This window comes from Copadichromis virginalis, linkage group LG10, assembly GCF_057382275.1.
Source record: "Copadichromis virginalis isolate Kocher_CV1m ecotype Utaka linkage group LG10, C_Virginalis_male_GT1.1, whole genome shotgun sequence".
Classification (NCBI taxonomy): Eukaryota; Metazoa; Chordata; class Actinopteri; order Cichliformes; family Cichlidae; genus Copadichromis; species Copadichromis virginalis.
Window position 1 is genome coordinate 13,789,965 of NC_140627.1, and position 20,347 is coordinate 13,810,311.

General features: G+C 41.1%; 1 protein-coding gene across 1 annotated transcript; it reads left to right on the forward strand.

Annotated features, from left to right (window-relative positions):
- The first annotated feature begins 459 nt into the window (after window positions 1–459).
- Window positions 460–18,963, forward strand: LOC146700006 (forkhead box protein O1-A-like). Its single transcript, XM_085469993.1, has 4 exons — window positions 460–1,277; window positions 13,098–13,289; window positions 13,408–14,577; window positions 14,704–18,963. Exons 1-3 carry the CDS (start codon window positions 678–680, stop codon window positions 14,563–14,565), a joined length of 1,950 nt encoding a protein of 649 aa, XP_085326119.1. The 5' UTR covers window positions 460–677; the 3' UTR covers window positions 14,566–14,577; window positions 14,704–18,963.
- The last annotated feature ends 1,384 nt before the right edge of the window (window positions 18,964–20,347 follow it).

Here is a 20,347-nt window from a genome sequence, read left to right on the forward strand (position 1 = left end):
CAGCTTGTATGGTGCATTCAAGTCCCGCCAAAATGTGTTTGAATGACAAGCGAACTGAAAGAGATAGCTGACTAACCAACCCTTTCACTACATATTTTTAAAACTGGTATTGAGTAACGACAACTTTTTATTTTTGTCGAGATGACTGTCACTCATAGCACCAAGCACAGAAAATCGTGGAATAAGATTTTAAACTCAAGTGCACCAACAAATACATAGATACGATGCTATGAGAAAGTGTGCCCAAACTATTAACTGTAGCATCAAATAGGCAGTTAAATCACCCTTGATGTGGATTTGCAAATTTGAGGGTCCATTTGGCGTGATTTGTCAACAGGACAGCACTTGAACGCACCTTCAAGTTGCAAAGCTCGGAGGATGGAGCCTGTGAGTAAGCCGTGAAGGCAGCACCGGAGTGTGGTACTGTCTACCACTTGTTAGAGCGGCAGACTTGAGAGTTGCTGCTAACTGACACAGTATGGTGTGAACTTCAGTTTTAGATATCTCTTTATTTTACATTACAAACGACTCTTTCTCTTTTAGGGTTTGTTTTCGGTCTTGATGACTCATTATTAGCCTCTCGATGTTTATGTCACCGTTTTATATTTTTTACTAACAATTTGGCGAATTCTTTTTAAGTGAACATCTATGTGACAGAGGATCGGTGTTACCCTGACATGGCTGAGTTACTGCCACAACAGCCGCAGCCGGGCGATATAGACCCGGACTTCGAGCCTCTCTCTCGCCCGCGGTCCTGCACCTGGCCGCTGCCCCGGCCGGAGCTCATCGACCCGGCCAGCTCCAACACATCCTCCCCAGCACCGTCTGTGCAGCAGGAGCCAGCAGCAAACGCCGAGTTCATCAGAAACCTCGACCTGGTGGAGGAGGACTATAAAGAATACTCAGAGCAGAAGCCGCTTTGCAATGCTTTTCAGTGCCGGGATAGCAACTGTGTGCATCATTACCCCCACCAACATCATCATCAACACCATCATCATCAGCTCCAACAGCAGCACCAGGTCCCGGGTCCACAGCTGTCGTCCCAGCAACAGGTGCCAAATCCTGGGGTCCCACCTTTGGGTGGACCCGGGCAAAGGAAGAGCAGCTCGTCCCGGCGAAACGCCTGGGGGAACATGTCCTACGCAGACCTGATCACCAAAGCCATAGACAGCTCACCTGAGAAGCGGCTGACCCTTTCTCAGATTTACGACTGGATGGTTAAGAGCGTGCCTTACTTCAAAGACAAAGGAGACAGCACCAGCTCCGCGGGCTGGAAGGTGAGTGTGTGCGTGCACGTGAACATTCGCTGTCAGTAGGATGTGTGCGCGTGAGCTGAGATGCATATATGCGCTGTAACCATCTTTACCACCACAGCACAGCAAGCAGCACCAATGAAAAAAGAGCCGCCAGCAGCAAAGCTGGACAAAATCATGATACCAAGAAAAGTTAGGGAGTGACATTTGAACGTGCTAGACTTTATATGCAGACAGTGGAAACTTGCACAAAACATATCAAGGCCACATCCTCATTAGCGTCTTATTGCACCGATTGCCACTGTAAGGCGTTTTGCACAATCTGCTGAGCAGGAAATGCAAAGGTTTGATGTGCAATTAATTGCCTTTGTAGTTAAAAAAAAAAAAAAAAAAAACCCAGCCCTGTTTCACTCGCATTTAGAGACGTCGTGGCAGGATATTTACACCTTAAATTCTTAAACCTGTGATTTTATTTTATCTAGAAAACTTGGTTTGCTTCAGGAAAGTGACAGTATTCACTTTCACTGTGTGCACATAGTGCAACGCATTTGGTTTAGTATATTCACTCAGCACTCACATTTGTGCTATGCAAAGCAACCCATCACATTTTTTAAATATGATTATAACTTTTAATTCAGGATTTATTAGCAGTTAAGTAATAACAGGAGTAACCCATTCCTTTTCTCTTTTAACACCATGGTGGGATTTCAAACCTGTCCGATGGTGGTTAGCTTTTAGAGGGACTGCTGACTTCTGGCTTCTGAGTAACCTTTGAAGTTTTGGAGTGGTTTCCTCTGTCAGTGGTAGCACATGCCTCTCTGCTTTGTCACTGAGGACACATGCAGCTCTAAAGCAGCAGAGGACAAACCAGCTGGTCTGACTGTAAACATCCCATAGATGCCACCAAGACTGCTTTTCTCTATAAAAAGCAGAAACAAACTTCAGGTTTGTTTGAGAAAAACACCTGACTGAGCGATGTGAAATTGGGTTTTGACTGAGGATAAAGATGTGTAGGTATGCTCTGTGGATTCCCCCACCCGCAAACACACCTATGTGGGAGCCAACCTGTATTATCACAAAACACATTGACTTGCGCAGCATTTCCACAGTCATGGAAACCCTGCTACCTCCCTGAAAACTGCAATTTGAATGTGCAGACCTGGAAATATTAAGTACAGGGGACGAGCTGTGAAAACATTTGCCTAATGCCTGCACAAACATGCTGATCCGGCCAGTGAGGATGTCACTCCACTCGTGATGGACAGAAGCCCGCAGACAAAGCCAAAGGTGGACCAACAGAAGACGCCAATTAAAGCCCGCACACGCCCAACAAAACGTACTCTGCTTGAGTTTTCAGTGTCGCAGCCTTTTCTGTAACCCCCTGCATTCTCTTGAGAGGTGATTTGAAAGTTGTCAGGAAATGCCTTTGGGAAACCTCAGTCATATATAGCTCCCATTGTTTTAACCCCCCACCACCACCCTACTTGAAAAGCTTTGTCACAGATTATTATATATACAGACTTTGTTAAACCTACTTCTTTTAAAAATCTGCACACTCTTGAATGTACAGGCACTGACGAATCGGCCTGTTTTTGTTTGAAATAACTGGAAGCTACATAAACAGCTCAATCAGTGCTGGGGAGTGTTTTCGAGGGGAAGGGACTGGCAGAAGGGGATGCTGGGAACTACGTCAAACATCCTCCATTCCTGAGTTGTGTGCTCATATCTTTGTGTCCCTGTCTTCTAGAGTTTCCTTAGCGGATGCTACGGCCTGGAGAAAGGGATTGCTGCTCTTCATCCTATCTCTTTCTTCTGCTCTCTCTCTCTCTCTTTGGGTTTCTGCTCACAGGGTTTGTGCTTGTTCAATAGGACCTTGAGATTTCTTTTACTAAAGGCCTTTGCTTTTTTTGTTTGGGGGGGGGTCTTTAAGACACAAATTCGGGAGATAAATAATTGTATTGGTGCACTTTGGCTTTATGAAGAATGTCTTTCCCTTCCTTAGTCATAGAGATAAAGAGAAAGAACAAAGAGAAAGGTTCTGTTACCCTTCAGCGAGGCAGCGAACGCTTCTCAGTTCTCTATCAAGAGCAAAAGCTCATGATCATTCACATATTTTACGTATAATCAACACATCTTTGCTTCAGCCTCGCCATTCCTGAATGCTGGCATGCCCACCAGGCCTTGGAACTGCTGGCTTATAGTTATTTTTACACTTTCCTGTTAAAAAAACACGGCGGTTCCCCCACAATGAACTATGATGCATTTCCTGCCCGGTGGATGGAAAACAGTGCCATGTGTTAACATCCCCACCCTGCAAAACATGAGGGTCAGGGCAGGGGGGAAAAAAGAGGATGAATCAATAAGAGATCATATACACAGCATTTGTGTGAATCCAAGTCTATGCAAAATCACTTTTATATCATTTCAACATTTGTGCCACTTAAAAACGTAATTGCTGGTCTACTTGTTATGATTGTGCTTTTTGACATTTTTATTAACAAAGCAGTTTCGTCTCTTGCTGTAGTGATGCACAAAGATAAGCCAGGGATCTAATAGTGGGTGGAGGGCATTGCGCTTGATTGTAGCAGTACACCTAAAAAAGTATAGATAGGTGGAGCGCAGGGCAAGGGGAAAGGCACTGCCTCAGCAGCTTTCTGTCTACTGTATGTCATGGAGATTCTTTTGGTTTCCCCTCTAAATATTGTGTGGCAGCTCAGTGATCATGATGCCTTTGGGACAACAGAGGGCCCCTCCGTTAACTCGGGGAGGACTGGTTTCCCCTGGGATACTGGTGGGTCTGTGAGTAGCAGTGAACAGCTTGCAACGTACTTTTAGCGTTTTACTGGCAGTGCCACTGTTTTTCTCAATGAACTGTGACATTAGATAATGGAACAGGAAGTGACGCTCTTGAGTTTAACTGCCGCTGAAGTTCCGAGGTGTCACCCAAAAACATGTTGATTACAAAAAAGCGTTTCCCCCCCTCCGTTTTTTGAAGTTTTTGAAAACATTGCCCTGCAAATGAAAGAATATTTCGTTGGGTTGCTTTGGTGATAGCCTGCAGAGTTGAGTCTAGTGACTGTCTCCTGTGAAGAGGTTTATCGCACTATGTTATCTAGCGCGGGGGTCAAAAGGTCACCAAGCCTACAGATCTGCAATGTGTTGATTTGCCTGTCTCACGCCTGATGTATGCTTATGACCATTCTGGAAACCAGTGACAAACAAGACTGAAGGTTTCAGGATGAGCCAAATGGCACAGTGGTAAAGGTCATCGTCCCTCAACTTACAGCCGATAAGAGCCAATAGCGGGACTGGAGTGATGGCAAAACCCAAACCAAAGTTCTTGGCAGGTTTTGCGGTGACCCATACACTTGCTTGAGTGCTATAACAAGATTTGTTCGATTTGTTTCCCAGTTTGAGTAGTGAATCTCCTTTTTCCAGCTTCTGTGACTAGAACTGTCCTGAATGAAAAGCTAGAGCCACGTTAATTTAAGACATTTTTTTAGACATTATAAATTTAAATCTCTTCCCCACTGGCTTCAGTTTTTAACCAAGTTTGTAATATTCTCCATTAGTGGATCACATAGTAAGGCCACAAAAATGTCTGTGTAGTAAAACCTTTTTACATTTATTGTAGAGATTAAAACAAAAAGAAATGGAAATTTTCATCCAGAACAAACATTGGTTGGTTTTGTCCACGACAGAATCTACTGGATGGGTTGCTATGAGAGATTTGACTCTGTGAGTGATAACAGGAGGTTTACATTTGTGGTTTTGAGTGAAATGTTTATTGAACTATTGGATGGAAATGCTGTGGTCAGCGGGCATTCACAGTTCTGCAGTTAAGAAAAAACATCCCTGATGGCCCCAAATATTATTTCTTCATATACAAACATTAAAGATTAAAATGTTGCTAAACACTGAGATATGAAACCTGGAACTGCAAACAACATCCTTTGTAAGTGAAACTGAGTAGAAACTTTCACCTGCTGCTTAAAACAACCCAATACTGCTTTCATAGGAATCAGGAGGAAAAGTAGCAGCCAGGTTCTGATAATCAGTGAATTTGACTAACTGAGCATCAGCAACTGTGAGCACTTCTGTAAAAGCAGTTGCTCTGACAGTTTGCTATTTGCATTCAGGTGTTTATAGCATGTCAGGAGTGGACGTCCCAGCAAATTCACACCAAGATCAGACTGTGCAATGCTCAGAGAAATTGCTCAAAACCCAGAGCTACATCTCAGACTCTACAGGCCTCAGTTAGAATGTTAAATGTTAAAACTCTCGACAGAAAAAGCCTCTTCTCTGTAAAATGAAAATAGCAACATACCTTAGTTTTGCAAAGTTGCATCTGATTAAACCACAAGACTTTTGGAATAAAGTCCTTAGGACAGAGGAGACCAAAGTGGACATGTTTGGCCATAATGCAGTACCACATGTGGCAAAAACCAAACACAGCATACCAGCACAAACACCTCATACGAACTGTCAAGCACGGTGGTGGAGGGGTGATGATTTGGACTAGTTTTGCAGCCACGGTGCCTAGGCACATTGTAGTCATGAAGTTGACCACAAAGTTCTCTGTATACCAAGTATTCTGAGGTCAAACGTGAGGGTGTCTGTCTGACAGTGGGTTCTGAAACAGTACTATGATCCCAAGCACAGCGGCAAATCTACAATAGAGTGACTAAAGAAAAAAAGGTAAGAATCAAGATGTTGTAATGTCCCAGTTAAAGTCCAGACCTCAACCTGACTAACATTCTGTGGTGAGATATTAATAGTGCTGTGCATAAACAAATGACCGCAAACCTGAAAGAACTGAAGCAACACTGTAAAGAAGAGTGAGCCAGAAATTCTCCACAGTGAGGTGAGAAGACTGACAAAGTCATACAGAAATTTTTACTTCCAGTTATTGCTGCCAAAGCTGGTTCCACAATCTACTAATGTTTGTGGGGTGTACTTAGTTTTACTTTCTTTTTCACATGACTCTATGTGGGCTGCACGAAAACAAACACAATCACAACAAGGAGCATTCACTGCATTAGATGCTAATGGATCATCTAATTTATTAATCAACCTTTGTTTCATTGTTGCCTTGTGAACTTTGTTAAGGACACTGACCTGAAAACTGGTAGCAACTATTAAAAGAAGCAAGAGAGAGAAAAAAAAGAGTAACTGCCAGCTATTTGTCGCGGGATCACAAGGTTAAAAAGGGATGTCTGCCTCAAACTTAAGAGGCCCACTAAAAGCTTCAAGTAACCCCATGAAGAAAAGGAGGCTTGAGGCAGGGGCTTTCAAAGAGGAACGGCCATAGCTTAAGGGAAGGAGGGGAGCAATCAGCTGACTGGTTTGCTGGGGGCTGAGGCTTGTGTACTGTCTGCTGTCTACACGTGTGAGCCGCTGGAATCTGTGGCATGTGGATCTTTGCATTGTCCTCCAGCTTGTGCAGGATAATAATCAGCTCCAAATATATTATGTTCACAAAATGTACTTGGCCTCTAATCCATTATGCAAAATACAAAAGACGGAGTCAGAGGATGACAGAAATACATTTTTTTAAAAAGGTGACCTTTTCACCCGATGAAGTGTGCAAAGAATGCGGTTCATTCACAATAATTGGCTGAGATAGTCTCGTTATTTCTGAATATTCAAATATGATTGAAGTGCAGTGTTTGTGCTTAAATTATTGAATTGCAGATCTCTCCATTCGTCTTCATGATGCCATTGCAGAAACAGGTCACTTCCTTTGATGCTCACTGTTAATTAAGTAGTCTGCATACTGTATGTGGAGCTGTAAAGAGTTGCACTCTCTGCACCAGGCTCGCATGCTCTTCTTCTTCTGCAGGCTTTCTCACCTTTTTGCCGCCTTGTTAAAGCAAACCCAGGCCCTATGCTCACAGCTTTGTGCATCATAGGTCATAAGAGAAAGGGGGAGGGGTGCACAGGAAGGCAGCACAGGAAGACCGTAATCTCTGCAAGTGCTCGTTTTTCCTATTCTCTTATTTCTACCAGATAACTGCTTTGTAGTGGTAGTTACATGTTAGCAGAAAATCACTCCGATTTAGTCAAGTCTGGATTTTAATGTAAATTAAAGAAGCAGGGTGTTGGCCATGCTCATGAAGTCAAGCAGTATCAAATACATTTTCCAGTAACTTAACCTTTTAGCCTGTATTACCTAAAATCCTGCTTTGAAATTAAGTTTGACAGCAGTAAAATGGCTTTGCTGAGCTCTTTGTAGTCACTGGCAGCTACATAGATTAGCACACTTCCTAATTTCCCTGCTAATGTGATCTTGATTAATAGACAATTGTTCTTCCAGTTTCCTCATTCTCTACAACTTTGTTTGAAAACCTTTTGGCAGACACAGCACAAGCACTTTGTTTGAGTGCAGCGGAATCTATCACTGAGGTCAGTAAAATGTTGAAATGTATGCCTTAAAAAGACAAAAACACGAGGTACACCTTATGCTGATCCCCTCCCTTTTGCCTTCAAGCTTTTTATAGAATAGATTTAACAAGCTGTTGAAAACATTTCTTTAGAGATTTTGGTTCATATTGACATGTCAGCATCACACAATTGCTGCACATCCATAATGCGACACTCCCATCTTACCACAATTCAAAGGTGCTCCAGTGGATTGCTGTCTTGTGACTGTGTAGGTTATCTGAGAACAGCTGAGCTTCTGCTGGTATAACCAGTGTTGGTCAAGTTACTTGAAAAAAGTAATCAGTAACTAATTAATTCAATTCAATTCAATTTTATTTATATAGCGCCAAATCACAACATAAGTCGCCTCAAGGCGCTTCATAGATACAGAGAAAAAAAACCCAACAATCATATGACCCCCTATGAGCAGCACTTTGGCAACAGTGGGAAGGAAAAACTCCCTTTTAACAGGAAGAAACCTCCGGCAGAACCTGGCTCAGGGAGGGGCGGCCATCTGCTGCGACCGGTTGGGGTGAGAGAAGGAAGACAGGATAAAAGACATGCTGTGGAAGAGAGACAGAGGTTAATAACAGATATGATTCAATGCAGAGAGGTCTGTTAATACATAGTGAGTGAGAAAGGTGACTGGAAAGGAAAAACTCAATGCATCATGGGCATCCCCGGCAGCCTATGTCTATTGCAGCATAACTAAGGGAGGATTCAGGGTCACCTGGTCCAGCCTTAACTATATGCTTTAGCAAAAAGGAAAGTTTTAAGCCTAATCTTAAAAGTAGAGATAGTGTCTGTCTCCCGAATCCAAACTGGAAGCTGGTTCCACAGAAGAGGGGCCTGAAAACTGAAGGCTCTCCCTCCCATTCTACTTTTAAATACTCTAGGAACAACAAGTAGGCCTGCAGAGCAAGAGCGAAGTGCTCTAATAGGGTGATATGGTACTACAAGGTCATTGAGATAAGATGGGGCCTGATTATTTAAGACCTTGTATGTGAGGAGCAGGATTTTGAATTCAATTCTGGATTTAACAGGAAGCCAATGAAGGGAAGCCAAAACAGGAGAAATATGCTCTCTCTTTCTAGTCCTACTGATTACTTCCCCCAAAAAGTAATCCAGTTACTTTACTGATTACTTATTTTCAAAAGTAATTAATTACTTAGTTACGTGTTTTTTAAAAACACGATTTACAACCTGAATAGGTGATAAAGCGATAGATCTTTCAGCCCAATTCTACTTTTTCTACATAATCCATCATACAAAATTTTAAAAGTTTTAATGTTGTTTATCTTAAATTCTGACCAAATCATCCAAAAACTGAGACACATCAGACCAGGCAATGTTTTTTCAATCTTCTGTTGTTCAATTTTGCTCAACCTCTATAACTACTCTATAACAACTATAGCTTCAGACTCCTGTTCTTAGCTGAAAGGAGTGGTTTCTGATGTGGTCTTCTGCTGCTATAGCCTGTCTTCTTCAAGGTTCACTGTTGTCCATTTAGAGATGCTGTTCTGCATACCTTGATTGTAGCGAAAAATCATTGGAGCTACTATTCCCTTTCGATCAGATCAAAGCAAGCTGGCCTTTTTTCTGCTGCTCAGTGAATATTTTCTCTTTCTCTGACCATTCTCTGTAAACCCAAGAAATGGTTGTGTGGGAAAATCCCAGCAGAGCAGCATTTTATAAATCACTTCGACCAGCCTGTCTCGTACAAACAGCCATACAATTTTACTAAATCACTTAAATCAGCTTTCTTCCCCATGCTCAGTTTAGACTCAGCTGGTCATCTTGACCATATCGACATCACTAAATGCATTGAGTTGTGGCCATTTGATTAGCTGCTTAGTCAGTCGCATTAATGAGCAGTTGAACAGGTGTGACTAACAGCATTTATATTTGGTTGAATATATAAAAACAGTTGAATTTGTGAGCAACAAATTGCACCATTATTTACCCGGGCATTTTTGCAGCTTATCGTGGCTAGCGTTAGCGAATGTTAGCAAAGATTAGGACAGTACCTCTTGGCTCTCTTACTGGGAAATCAAGCAATCCAATGAGAAGGACTGAATAACTGTCAGCGATGAGCAAAAAACTGCACTATTTTCCATTTATAGGTTTTGCTGCTAACTGTGTAAAAGATAATGAAAAAATATAGCAGTGGCACAAATACAAACACAAATGCTTATCTACAGGGTTGCAATATCTAAAGGTTGAAAACCTAAGCTAACATTTAGCATCAAAAGTCACAGTACACTTTAACTTTTAAAGCCTTCAAAGAAAAAAATTATATTTATATTTTCTCACGTTCTCCTGCCTGGGAAATTTACTGATGGGAAGACAAGGTCATTCTCCCTTCCCCCCTCCCCATCACTAACTACATGTAAGCTTTCATCATTGAGATAAAAACCAAGTTACTGATTTGAGAAGCAGCTGGTCTCCAGCAGTCAGCCTCCTGGGAGATCCTCTGTCCTGTCTGTGGTTGTAGCTGGCGCTGTATGTAAAATGCATAGACCAATTGCAACTGAGGCCACTTTCACTGAGGCCGCACCTGTTCTTGCAACCGAGCCCTGTTTGTTTACTTACCCTGCGACCGTTACTGCAAGCCTCATGCTTCACTACACAAGAAACAGCAGCTGCGTCAATTAGATTGTTTTGAAGTCCAGTAGGAGGAGTCATTTCATGCTGCATTATGGATGATGGTGATGGATGACTCTCCTTACTCCAGCTCAGGTGTTCTACCGGGTATCTCACCTGAGTTGTGGCAGGTGCTGTTTTCTCCTTTCATGTGGGAAGCCTAATGACCCATTTCTGAGGACGAACTGAAAGTAGATTTTGTCCCAACTCAGTCTTTCCTGATTTCAGGATTTCTTGCATAAGCTGTCTAATGTCTCTTCCGTGCTGCACCGGTTTGTTTCAGGGGCAGCACTACTAAATGTCCTCAAGTGTAGAGCAGAAAATGTTGCAGATTTCTTTGTAATACTCTTCTGCAGACTTGTGTGGCATCACTTCTCTAAGAGGATCTTTGCTCTTAAACATTTATGTCACTTAAGTTTCTCTTTAATCTGGACCTCGTCACTACCCTGGTTCCCAAAGCAGGGCAGCGGAGGAAAAAATAGATTTCTCATGAAATGTTTTGCAACCACAAAAGCACACATTTTACTACTACAAAATATGCCGTAACACAACAGAAAAAAAAAAGACTGGACCTTAGGCGGCTCTTTCAAAGAAATAATGATTGAGTGGGGCACCTCCTGAACTAAAAAGGAAGGGGAATTTTTGTTGTCTTTGAGTTGAGTTGAGGTTTGTCAAAGATAAGGCAGAGAAGAAAATTTCCCTTTCCACAGCACTGCCTTGCAGTGCACGATCTGTAGTAGGTGCTAATCAAAGGCTGTAGAGATTTGCATATCAACAGTGATCTCTGCCATGCGTGAGCGAGACTTCACATTTGGTTAGTGAAATAAATGTTGGTTTGCAGGCTTGAGTCTGTGCAGCACACTGCTAAGATGTCCGGTCCTGTCTTTAGTTACAGGAGATCATTTAAAAAAAGGAAAATGGGGAGAAAAGGGTCGTAAATCAAATGAGCATAAAATGCAATGATTGAATTGCATTTTGAAACCATACAACCTCAGGTCTCTTCAGTCTACATGTGCAGGATGTCCTCTGACACAGGAAGCCTCATTTAAAAGTCACTGGAGGAGAAGGGAGGAGTCTGGTTTTGGTGGTGGGGTGCAGTCCAAAGAAGCTGTTTTGGTGAGTCTCACGAAGCGGGTCTTACCCAGCGTGTCACATCTGATGATTCTCCTCCTCGCTCTTCCTTTGCCATCCAACCTGTTTGCATGTCCCCGTCAGCTCGTATGAGCAGCTCGTGTTTAGCACACAGTGAACTCATTGACCCCGGCTCTGCCGGCAATAACATCCTACAGTGTCGCCCTCCCCAACTTAGCTTCGAACTCTGTGACCTCCTCTTAGTTTCTGTTTAACAAAACAAAAAAAAAATCTAACTTGTGTACCGCTCTCTGTTTTCACTCTGTCAGTTTACAGTTTGAGGTTGAACTCATCTTTCAGCACCTTCTTATGACGACGGCACAAAAAAGAATACTTGAAAAGCGTCAAAGTTGTTCCAATTTTGCAGTTTTTTCTGGTTTTATTCCTTGAATCTACTTTGATAATTTCCACTTTGAAATAATACTTTCACTGAGAGTAGTTTTATAGCTTAGAAGTCATATTCCTGCCAGAAGCTTAACTTTAACCCCAAAATGTCAGAGACACACTGAGACAATCCATCTATTGTTTTGGATGAGAACATCTTTATCTCAGTGCTTTGTATATCCCTGCTGAATCCTGCGGTTGGGAACATCTGGGTTTACTAACTGCAGGGAGCTGCTTTCTTATTCACATGGGTGTTTAGGGGGAAATTCCATACTTGCACGTATTGTGTTACACTTTAGTCTTTCATTGTCCCCCCCATCAAGCTCAGCAAGTTGCATATTAGTGTCACAGAAAGACCAGTCTGTACAGTGTGTCTGTGCCATGTCTAACTGTCTTCATGACCTCCCGACCGACACTGGTTTTCTTCCTGAGAGCATTACCACAGGAGGAGTCTACTGCATCCTTTTTGGGATACATAACATGGCATTAAAAATCTACTGAATAAGGCTTTAGGTGTGTGCATATTTGGACGAGGACAAATTTGACCACATACAAAAAAAGAGAGCAGCTCAGTGATCTCAATGAGCTCTTTCAGAGGTGTAATTTTCGATGATGGGCACAGGCAAGATTAAGCAGTGATGGTTTTTTTTCTGTAACGTGTCTTCCAAATTACCCTGTTTTTTGTTGTTGTTTTTCTCCTTGTTTTTTCACTGTTGTTTTTCACTTTGGATCCAAAGCGAACGGTGTTGTTGTTGCTGCTGCTGGGCTGCGCTGATTAAAGTCAGTGGAAATCACAGGAAACATGATTATAGTCCGCAGTGAGGAAAGATGGACACCCTAGTAAGCTCTCTCGTGGGCCTTCAAAACAATACAAGCAGTTAAAGCATGAGAAAAACTGATGAATACAACGTAAAAGTCAGAATGTATTCAGAAAACAGGAAAAATGTAAGGAAAAAAAAAAAAGCAGACCGAGTGAAGAAACTAACGAGAAATGTTTCTTTGGTCAAATTTTGCACTATTATACTATAGTGTAATATGAATTGTCATCTATCTTTGTCACACTTGTGTCCAACATTTATCACCGCTTCCCTCTTTCATTGAATAGGTCCTGTATTTCTGGAGAAAAGAGTCTCTTAAGTTATGTTGCTGACGATACTTTATTTTGTTCAGTATCATATTCAGTGACAGGCACTGATTTATTAAACTGACCATGATATTTGTGTGAGGGAAAACTTACAAATGAATCACTTTTCTCCCATTCAGAACTCCATCAGACACAACCTGTCCCTGCACAGTCGCTTTGTGCGCATACAGAACGAGGGAACAGGAAAAAGCTCCTGGTGGATGCTGAACCCAGAGGGAGGAAAGAATGGAAAGTCACCTCGACGCAGAGCTACCTCCATGGACAACAGCAATAAGTTTGTCAAGAGTAGAGGAAGAGCCGCAAAGAAAAAGGTCTCTGCTCCTGAACTGAACCTTCATAGATATTTCAGCCAAATGTTTTTGTTTTTTTTTTAATTCTGTTGAATCTAGATTACATGTACTCAGTGTTCTTGTGTTCTACTATCTCTAGATGGCTCTACAGGAAGGGCTTGAAGGAGGAGCAGGCAGCCCCAGTTCCCAGTACTCTACCTGGCTTGGAAGTCCAAACTCCCACAGCAACGAAGATTTTGACAACTGGAAAACCTTTAGGACGCGTACCAGCTCTGATGCCAGTACTCTGAGTGGTCGCCGTTCACCTTTCCCTTCTGAACAGGATGATGTGGGCGAGTCCGATGGCCACATAATGTATCCTGGAGTTGCTGGTGCTAAGATAACCTCTACCCTGCCCAGCCTGTCTGAGGTGTCTGGATCCATGGGCCAGCATCGCTCAGAAAAGGTCATGGATCTGCTGGATAACCTTAACTTGCTGTCTCCTAAACCCTCCCAGCTCAGCTCTGACTCCTCACACTCCCCGCGCTCCTCAAACGCCGGCATGCTTCAGAGTAGCCCCTATAACTCCACTGGACTGACCCCACACCAGCAGCAAGACTACCAGAAGTGCTTGTATAGTCAGGTGAGAATGCACTCCCTGTCCCCTGCTCCTATGCAGACACTTCCAGAGACTAAGCCCAGCTTTGGGGCTTACGAGAACCAGTATATCTTCCCTTCTGGGCTGCTGACAGGAGAACCAGACACCAGAAGGGACATGATGCACTCTGAAGTTGGGAGGGCAAGTTGTCCAATACCTACTTATAGCAGCCAAAGCCATGTGGGTAGTCATAATGGAGTAAAAATGATGAATCCCTCTCAGAGTCACCCACTTCCTCGTGTAAATCCACATACTCTGCATAGCCAGGGTCCAGCTGCCTCACAAGACTTGAATAGCTGTAACATGATACGCCTGACTAGCCATTCAGGGCCCTCTCTTCGAATGGCTGGTCCAAGGACGTGCATGCAGCTCCCCCTCGGACTCCCTCCACACACTAATGATGCCTCAGTGACCTACGGCAGCAGCAACAGCTACAGAGAACTCAACTCTGTACACCCACACAGTCATCATCATCAAGAGCACCTACCCAGTGATCTGGACAGTGTGCCTACTGAAAGGTTTGAATGTGACTTGGAGTCCGTCCTCCATGACACACTCATGGATGGTGGGGGGCTGGACTTTAATTTTGATCCAGCAGCTGGGCCTCATGGGTTTTCCCAGAGGGTGAAGACGACCACACACAACTGGGTGTCAGGGTAGCATCGCAGAGAGGTGAGACTGATCATTAGTCTGCCCTTAATTTCTTATACATATTACATTTTATTACAGATAACAAACATAAACACCCTCAGAGTGTTTGTCATCCCTGAACATTTTCCATTTCATTCACCCCCGCAGGTTTTTCTCCACATCACTCTACTGCTCACCTTCATTCAGAGAGTGGAATCCAAAGAAGCTTTCACCATCATTATCCACAGATCAGAAGAGGTTTATCAGTCATGTCCTGACGCAGAAATAAGACGCAACCATCACTGCAGTGAATATAAAACAGAGAGACAAGCCTGCATAAGTGAACTACTTGTGAACTTGCTCTCAGCTACCTATCAAAAACTGTATGTATGTTCAAAAGTATGTATGTTATAATACATAAGAAGGAACCAGCGTAACACGAATTTGTCTTTGTGCTACAATCACACACGGGGAAACAATGACTGCAGAATGCAGAATGACCAAGATTACTGCAACTGTGTACAACGAACGCGTGAATAAGTTCAAGTTTGAATTTGTTGCTTCAGAGACAGGCACCAGGTCTGCAACCACTTGCAGCCAATAGCCGTAAATGGCAATAAGATGGAGTCAGTTTGCTATCAGGTTGGAGGAGGTCAAGCTGGCAATTACATGCAATTTGTCTGCGAGAATATGGTAATTAACTGTGATAAATCTGTTGCTGTCTACATTAAACAGATTTTTACACAAACTACTTACATTCAGAGTCAAGCCAGAAGCTCGTAGATTTGAAACAGAAATTGTGATGTAGCTGCTGCAATTTAATTGCGAAATGACATAGGTGCTTGTCAACCTTGCTGTTATATAGGAACATAACAAGACTAGAACCAGTTGGGTTTAGTCCTCTTTTGCAAAGAAACTGATTTGTGTCTCATCAGTGCAGACTGACTCAAACTGATTATGATATGTTGTCAGTTTGTCTGCATTTATAGATCAGATAACAATTATTTGCAAACCTTCTGCAATCCGTGAGAGTAATAGCAGTTAGAGTCCGACAATGGTTGTTTGGTGACAGATTTCCTCCCACCAGGCAAACTGCAAGCACCGAGAGGTTGAGTGCTGAACCTCTGAGCAGCCACTTAGTTACCACAAGTACTTGCAATTGGTTTTCAACAGTAAAAAAAAAAATCTGTGTGATCACCAGGTAATTACCATTCCTTTCTAGTTGCAATGAGGTTGCAGTCTTATTTTTACTCTAGCATGATTAGTGTAAAAGCTGTTTAGAGGCATTTTGTTAAAAGGTACACTGGGAACACAATAATTCTATTTTCCAACACACATTACTTTGTAGATCTTGAAAGATGATTTAAAAATAGTTCTTCACTTGCTACCCTGTGGTGCAAGGAGACAGCATCATGTAGGGTAACTATGAAGGCAAGACGGACAAAGAGGCATCTTCACCAAGATGAATCTTTCCACATTGAAAATAAGTTACATTATCAAGTAGTGGCATTTGATCAATTTTTTGAAATTAGAAGAACAATTTGGAAAATTAGCACCAGATTCTTCAAAAGAGGACTTGATAGCATGTAATCAGTATAGTATATGATTATGACCCAAATTAGTAAAGTATTTCAGCTTTTAGGGATTATATTTAGAAATGTGTTTTAGGAACCAGCCATCAACAGCAAAACAATTACACTGTCAACCAGGAGAAATCATTACAGTTAACTGATAATCAATAGATAAAGTAGTGTATCGTCTGATCAGTAATACCAATTACATTATAGAGGAAAAGCTGTGTATTGGAAAAAAGTGTATATCCACAAAAATATACCTCTGCATAATCACCACATGCAAGTTTATGAATCAAATGATGTTGTGATACACTTCTGTCAAAACAGTATCAGCTATATGTTCTCACTATCAGATGTGATTAGACCTTGAAACATGAGCTACACCAAAATTGTTGCAGACCTACATTTTAGTAGTTGACGAATCTGCAAATTTTATTTTTTTTGATTAGTCAGCAATTATTTCAATAACTCTCAACTTCACTTCAAGTCTGCCCACCCTGTTGCCTCTACCCAAAGAAAATGAAAGTAATGACACAGAAAACATATGAATATGATAATAATCCAATTTATTTTTAACATTACTCAGTAGGACAGAATAAAAATGAAGTAAATAAAAATAAAGCAATACAAATTAAAGTGCTAGTAGTATTTAAACAAACAAACAAAAAAAACAATGCGCAAACTAAAAACGTTTCTCCGTAAGTTCAAATAAAGCTTCAAATTAAATCAAAAAGATTTTATTTTCCAGTCCAAAATAACATCTAGAAGAGGTTTACTATTCGAAATAAACGCTAATATTAATGTTAAAGAAAAAAGGGAGAGTGTTGCTACTCCTGTTTAATGTTTTTACCATCGTATTTCACTCATTAGCTAACACAACTGAAATGGTGTTTGCTTAGCAAGCATCTTCCATGAGAAATTTCCGACAGGCAAGCTAACACAAACATTAACATAAACATAAACGAGGTATCAACGCGACGCACTAACGTAACTCTCTAAAACTGACCCGTTCAGAGTTAACGTCACCGCACCAGGGTGCTGACGGACATGCTCTTGTGCTGCAGTAGTGCTGTCGTGAAAGGTTTTGCACAGTCTGCAATTAACTTTCACATTTTTTTGCATTTTCTCCCCTCTTCCCCACGCCAGCTGTTTTACTTTTCGCGCTACGTTCTTCTTCGTTAGTACTAAATGCCGTATTGGCAGCCCATATAGGCGACACTGCCCCCATAGCTTCCTATAGTGTATTGCAGTTGCAAAAACATATTTACGTGGTTCTAGAATATGACCGTCGACGAATTTTTAAAGTCGATGTTATCGATTATGTCATCGTTGTAGCCCCACCTGAAACTATAAATAGGAAATTTATATACTGCATGTTTTGCTCTTTATTGTAATCTGTTAATTCTCGATTTTGAACTTTGTGAATCATATGTTTTGTATAATATCCTGTATGTATTGTATTGAGATGGCTGCAGTTTCTTAATCTAAATCTAAGAGAAGGCTCATATATAGATCTCCACCAATGCAAATGTTCTATTTTATGTTAATGTTGTTTTAAAGCAGTTTTTAACAGCATTAAAACAATTCTAGAGAATTTTAGTGTTTGGAAATACCTCTAAATACTAATGCTTCTTAAGTTTATTTGGCCTCTTGGGGGGAAAGGTTATCAGTGTAACAATCACTGCAACATATATTCAGTTTTTTTACAGCATTACATGGACACTGTAAATTCTACCATGCGTTAAACATTTCTGTAAAAACTGTACTGGATAATTTAAAGAGTGAAATGTGTTTTTCATGACTTTCTCAGATCAAAAGGATATTTTTGGGAATGTGAGGTCGATTAAAAGGCCGGTAGTAGTGAAATCCTAAAATAGCTGGAAATATGTAATGGTTGATGAAACTTAACCAACATAGGCAAGTGTTTGCTGCTTACTTCCAGGCAGCTTCATATGTCACCAAAGACACATTGTAAAAAAAAGTGCCAATTTATTGTGTTAACATCATCTCGCAAACTTCTGTTGTACATATTTTATTTAGTATTACTTTTTTTTTGTGTATTTTGACCTCTTAATTGTTGTAGTACTGAACCCTTATACAGCATGTATGATTGTGTTAGACAAGGTTGTTTACATATCACAGTGCAAACAATATCAGTGGCTATATGAACACTCATACCTCAAAATTTTACCTCTGAAGTGTTGAAGGAACATTTCCTTCCAATTTTCTTCACTGAGTATTGTGTATTTGATTTGTCTTCATCTCAAAGTTTTGATTTTGTACATATTTTTTCATATTTCATTATTTCTGCAACAAGTTATATAAATGGGGACCTCTTTACGGATCTCTCTATATAACATCAGGATTAATTAAACCTAAGTCATTTGAAAGATTTATCATTGACAAAACTCGCTGAAAAGTATTCTATCACATTAATTTAATTATGTTGTTGATTAAGAGGTCTCTTATCATTTTTCTGTCATATCAAAATAAGTATGTCCCAGGACTAGTTTAACATAGTTTAAATAGTTTAACATTACCTTATGAAGATTTTTTTGTAGAAATGTTTTGAGCCTGCTATATTTAATTAGGAAAAGGGTATTATTTCTTTTTATGTGTAACACAAATTAATGTGCACATTTCTGTGCAAATGTGTTTTTTTGAGGATAAATAAAATGCAGCATTATTTTTTCATTGATTGATTTAGTTGTTGTGTTAGTTCAAACATGTAAATAGAAATATCTTATAGAAATATAAACATATATGGATATCTTTGGTATTCATGTCCAGATATTTTTCAAAGAATGCTGTTTTTTTCTATGTAATCCATTAAATGCATACATCGCCAAAGGCAGGACTGAAATGATGTGTCTTTTTTTTTTTTGCTTTAGTGCGTCACTTGATTCTTAAGTGTGAATGTTTGTTATTTTATACATCCAATGAGTAGATTTAATGGGGTCAACCATCCAAAGGAATGGGCAGCATGCAAAAGAGGTGAAGAAGAGAGTGCAGTGGATGGAAATGAGTGCCCAGGTGGCTTGTGACAGAATGACAGCAGCAAGAGTAAAAGACAAAAAGACAGGAGGAGGAGCTGGAGTTCACACAAGTAAAGATGCTAAGATCTTCACTGGGACGGACCAAAATGGACAGAAAAAAAATAAGTAAATCAGAGGGACAGCTCAGGTTGGGCAGTTTTGAGACAGAGTGTTGCAGAGTGTTTGTGTGACAGACCAGGATGCTAGAGACAGGGCAAGATGATGACAGTGAGAGATAGATGATCTGCTGAGGTGTCCCCTTAAAAAGAGCAGCCAAAAGAGTAAGATTTGTCATTTCATAGATGTATTAGATTATTTCACTTATTATTATTATTATCACTCCTGCCATTGTTACGCCCCTCTGCAACCTCTATTCTCTTTGCAGTGGCAGTGCAAAGAGTTGTCAATTGAGTCTTCAATTGCCAATTGACCACACATGGCATGTGGATAAAGGCATGCTTGAGGCAGGCTGTGGAGGCACACCAGTTTTGGTTTTATGATCTTCATGGTACCAACTGTTTGGCTTTTGAGGCGGCTCGTCCGGGATATTTTGGACTCTATTTTGGATATTTTTGTGGAGACTAAACATCAGAGGGTTTTTTTAGTGGGTGAGTGATGGTTAAGGTGTTTACTCTGATTGAGTTAACTCTCTTTAGTACGTTTCAGCAGGGTGGCTGTGCTGCCCCACATCTCTTGTCTGCTGCCCGCTCTCGAGTTTGCGTTTAAAGTTGCCTCGAGCCTAGCATGTCACCGAAGACAAGGTAGGTAAACTTAGGTTTCTCTTGTTAGTATATGATGCTGGGAGTTGCTCAAAACCAGTGGCACCGAAATCTACAGGAAATTGAGATCAGGTTGAGACCATTGATTGGTTATGGTTTTATGTTTGAAGCAGGTAAGCCTTTTGTTGAATTGGCGTATAATGTATAGTCATAGCTGTGTGTACATCTAGTAGATCTATGTTTATTGGTGCCAGATGATGAGGTTCCTGTTGTTTTCATCAAGATTCATAAGAACATGCAACATTTTCCTCCTCTAGTCTAGTTTAGTCTTGTGTTTAGTCTTTTGTCTAGTTTTTGTGAGCCTGTGTCATTTGTAGCCTCAGTTTGCTGTTCTTAGCTTAAAGCAATGGTACCTGGTGTGGTCTTCTGCGGCTGTAGCCCATCTGCTTCAAGGTTGTGCGTTGTGCATTCAGAGGTGCTGAAA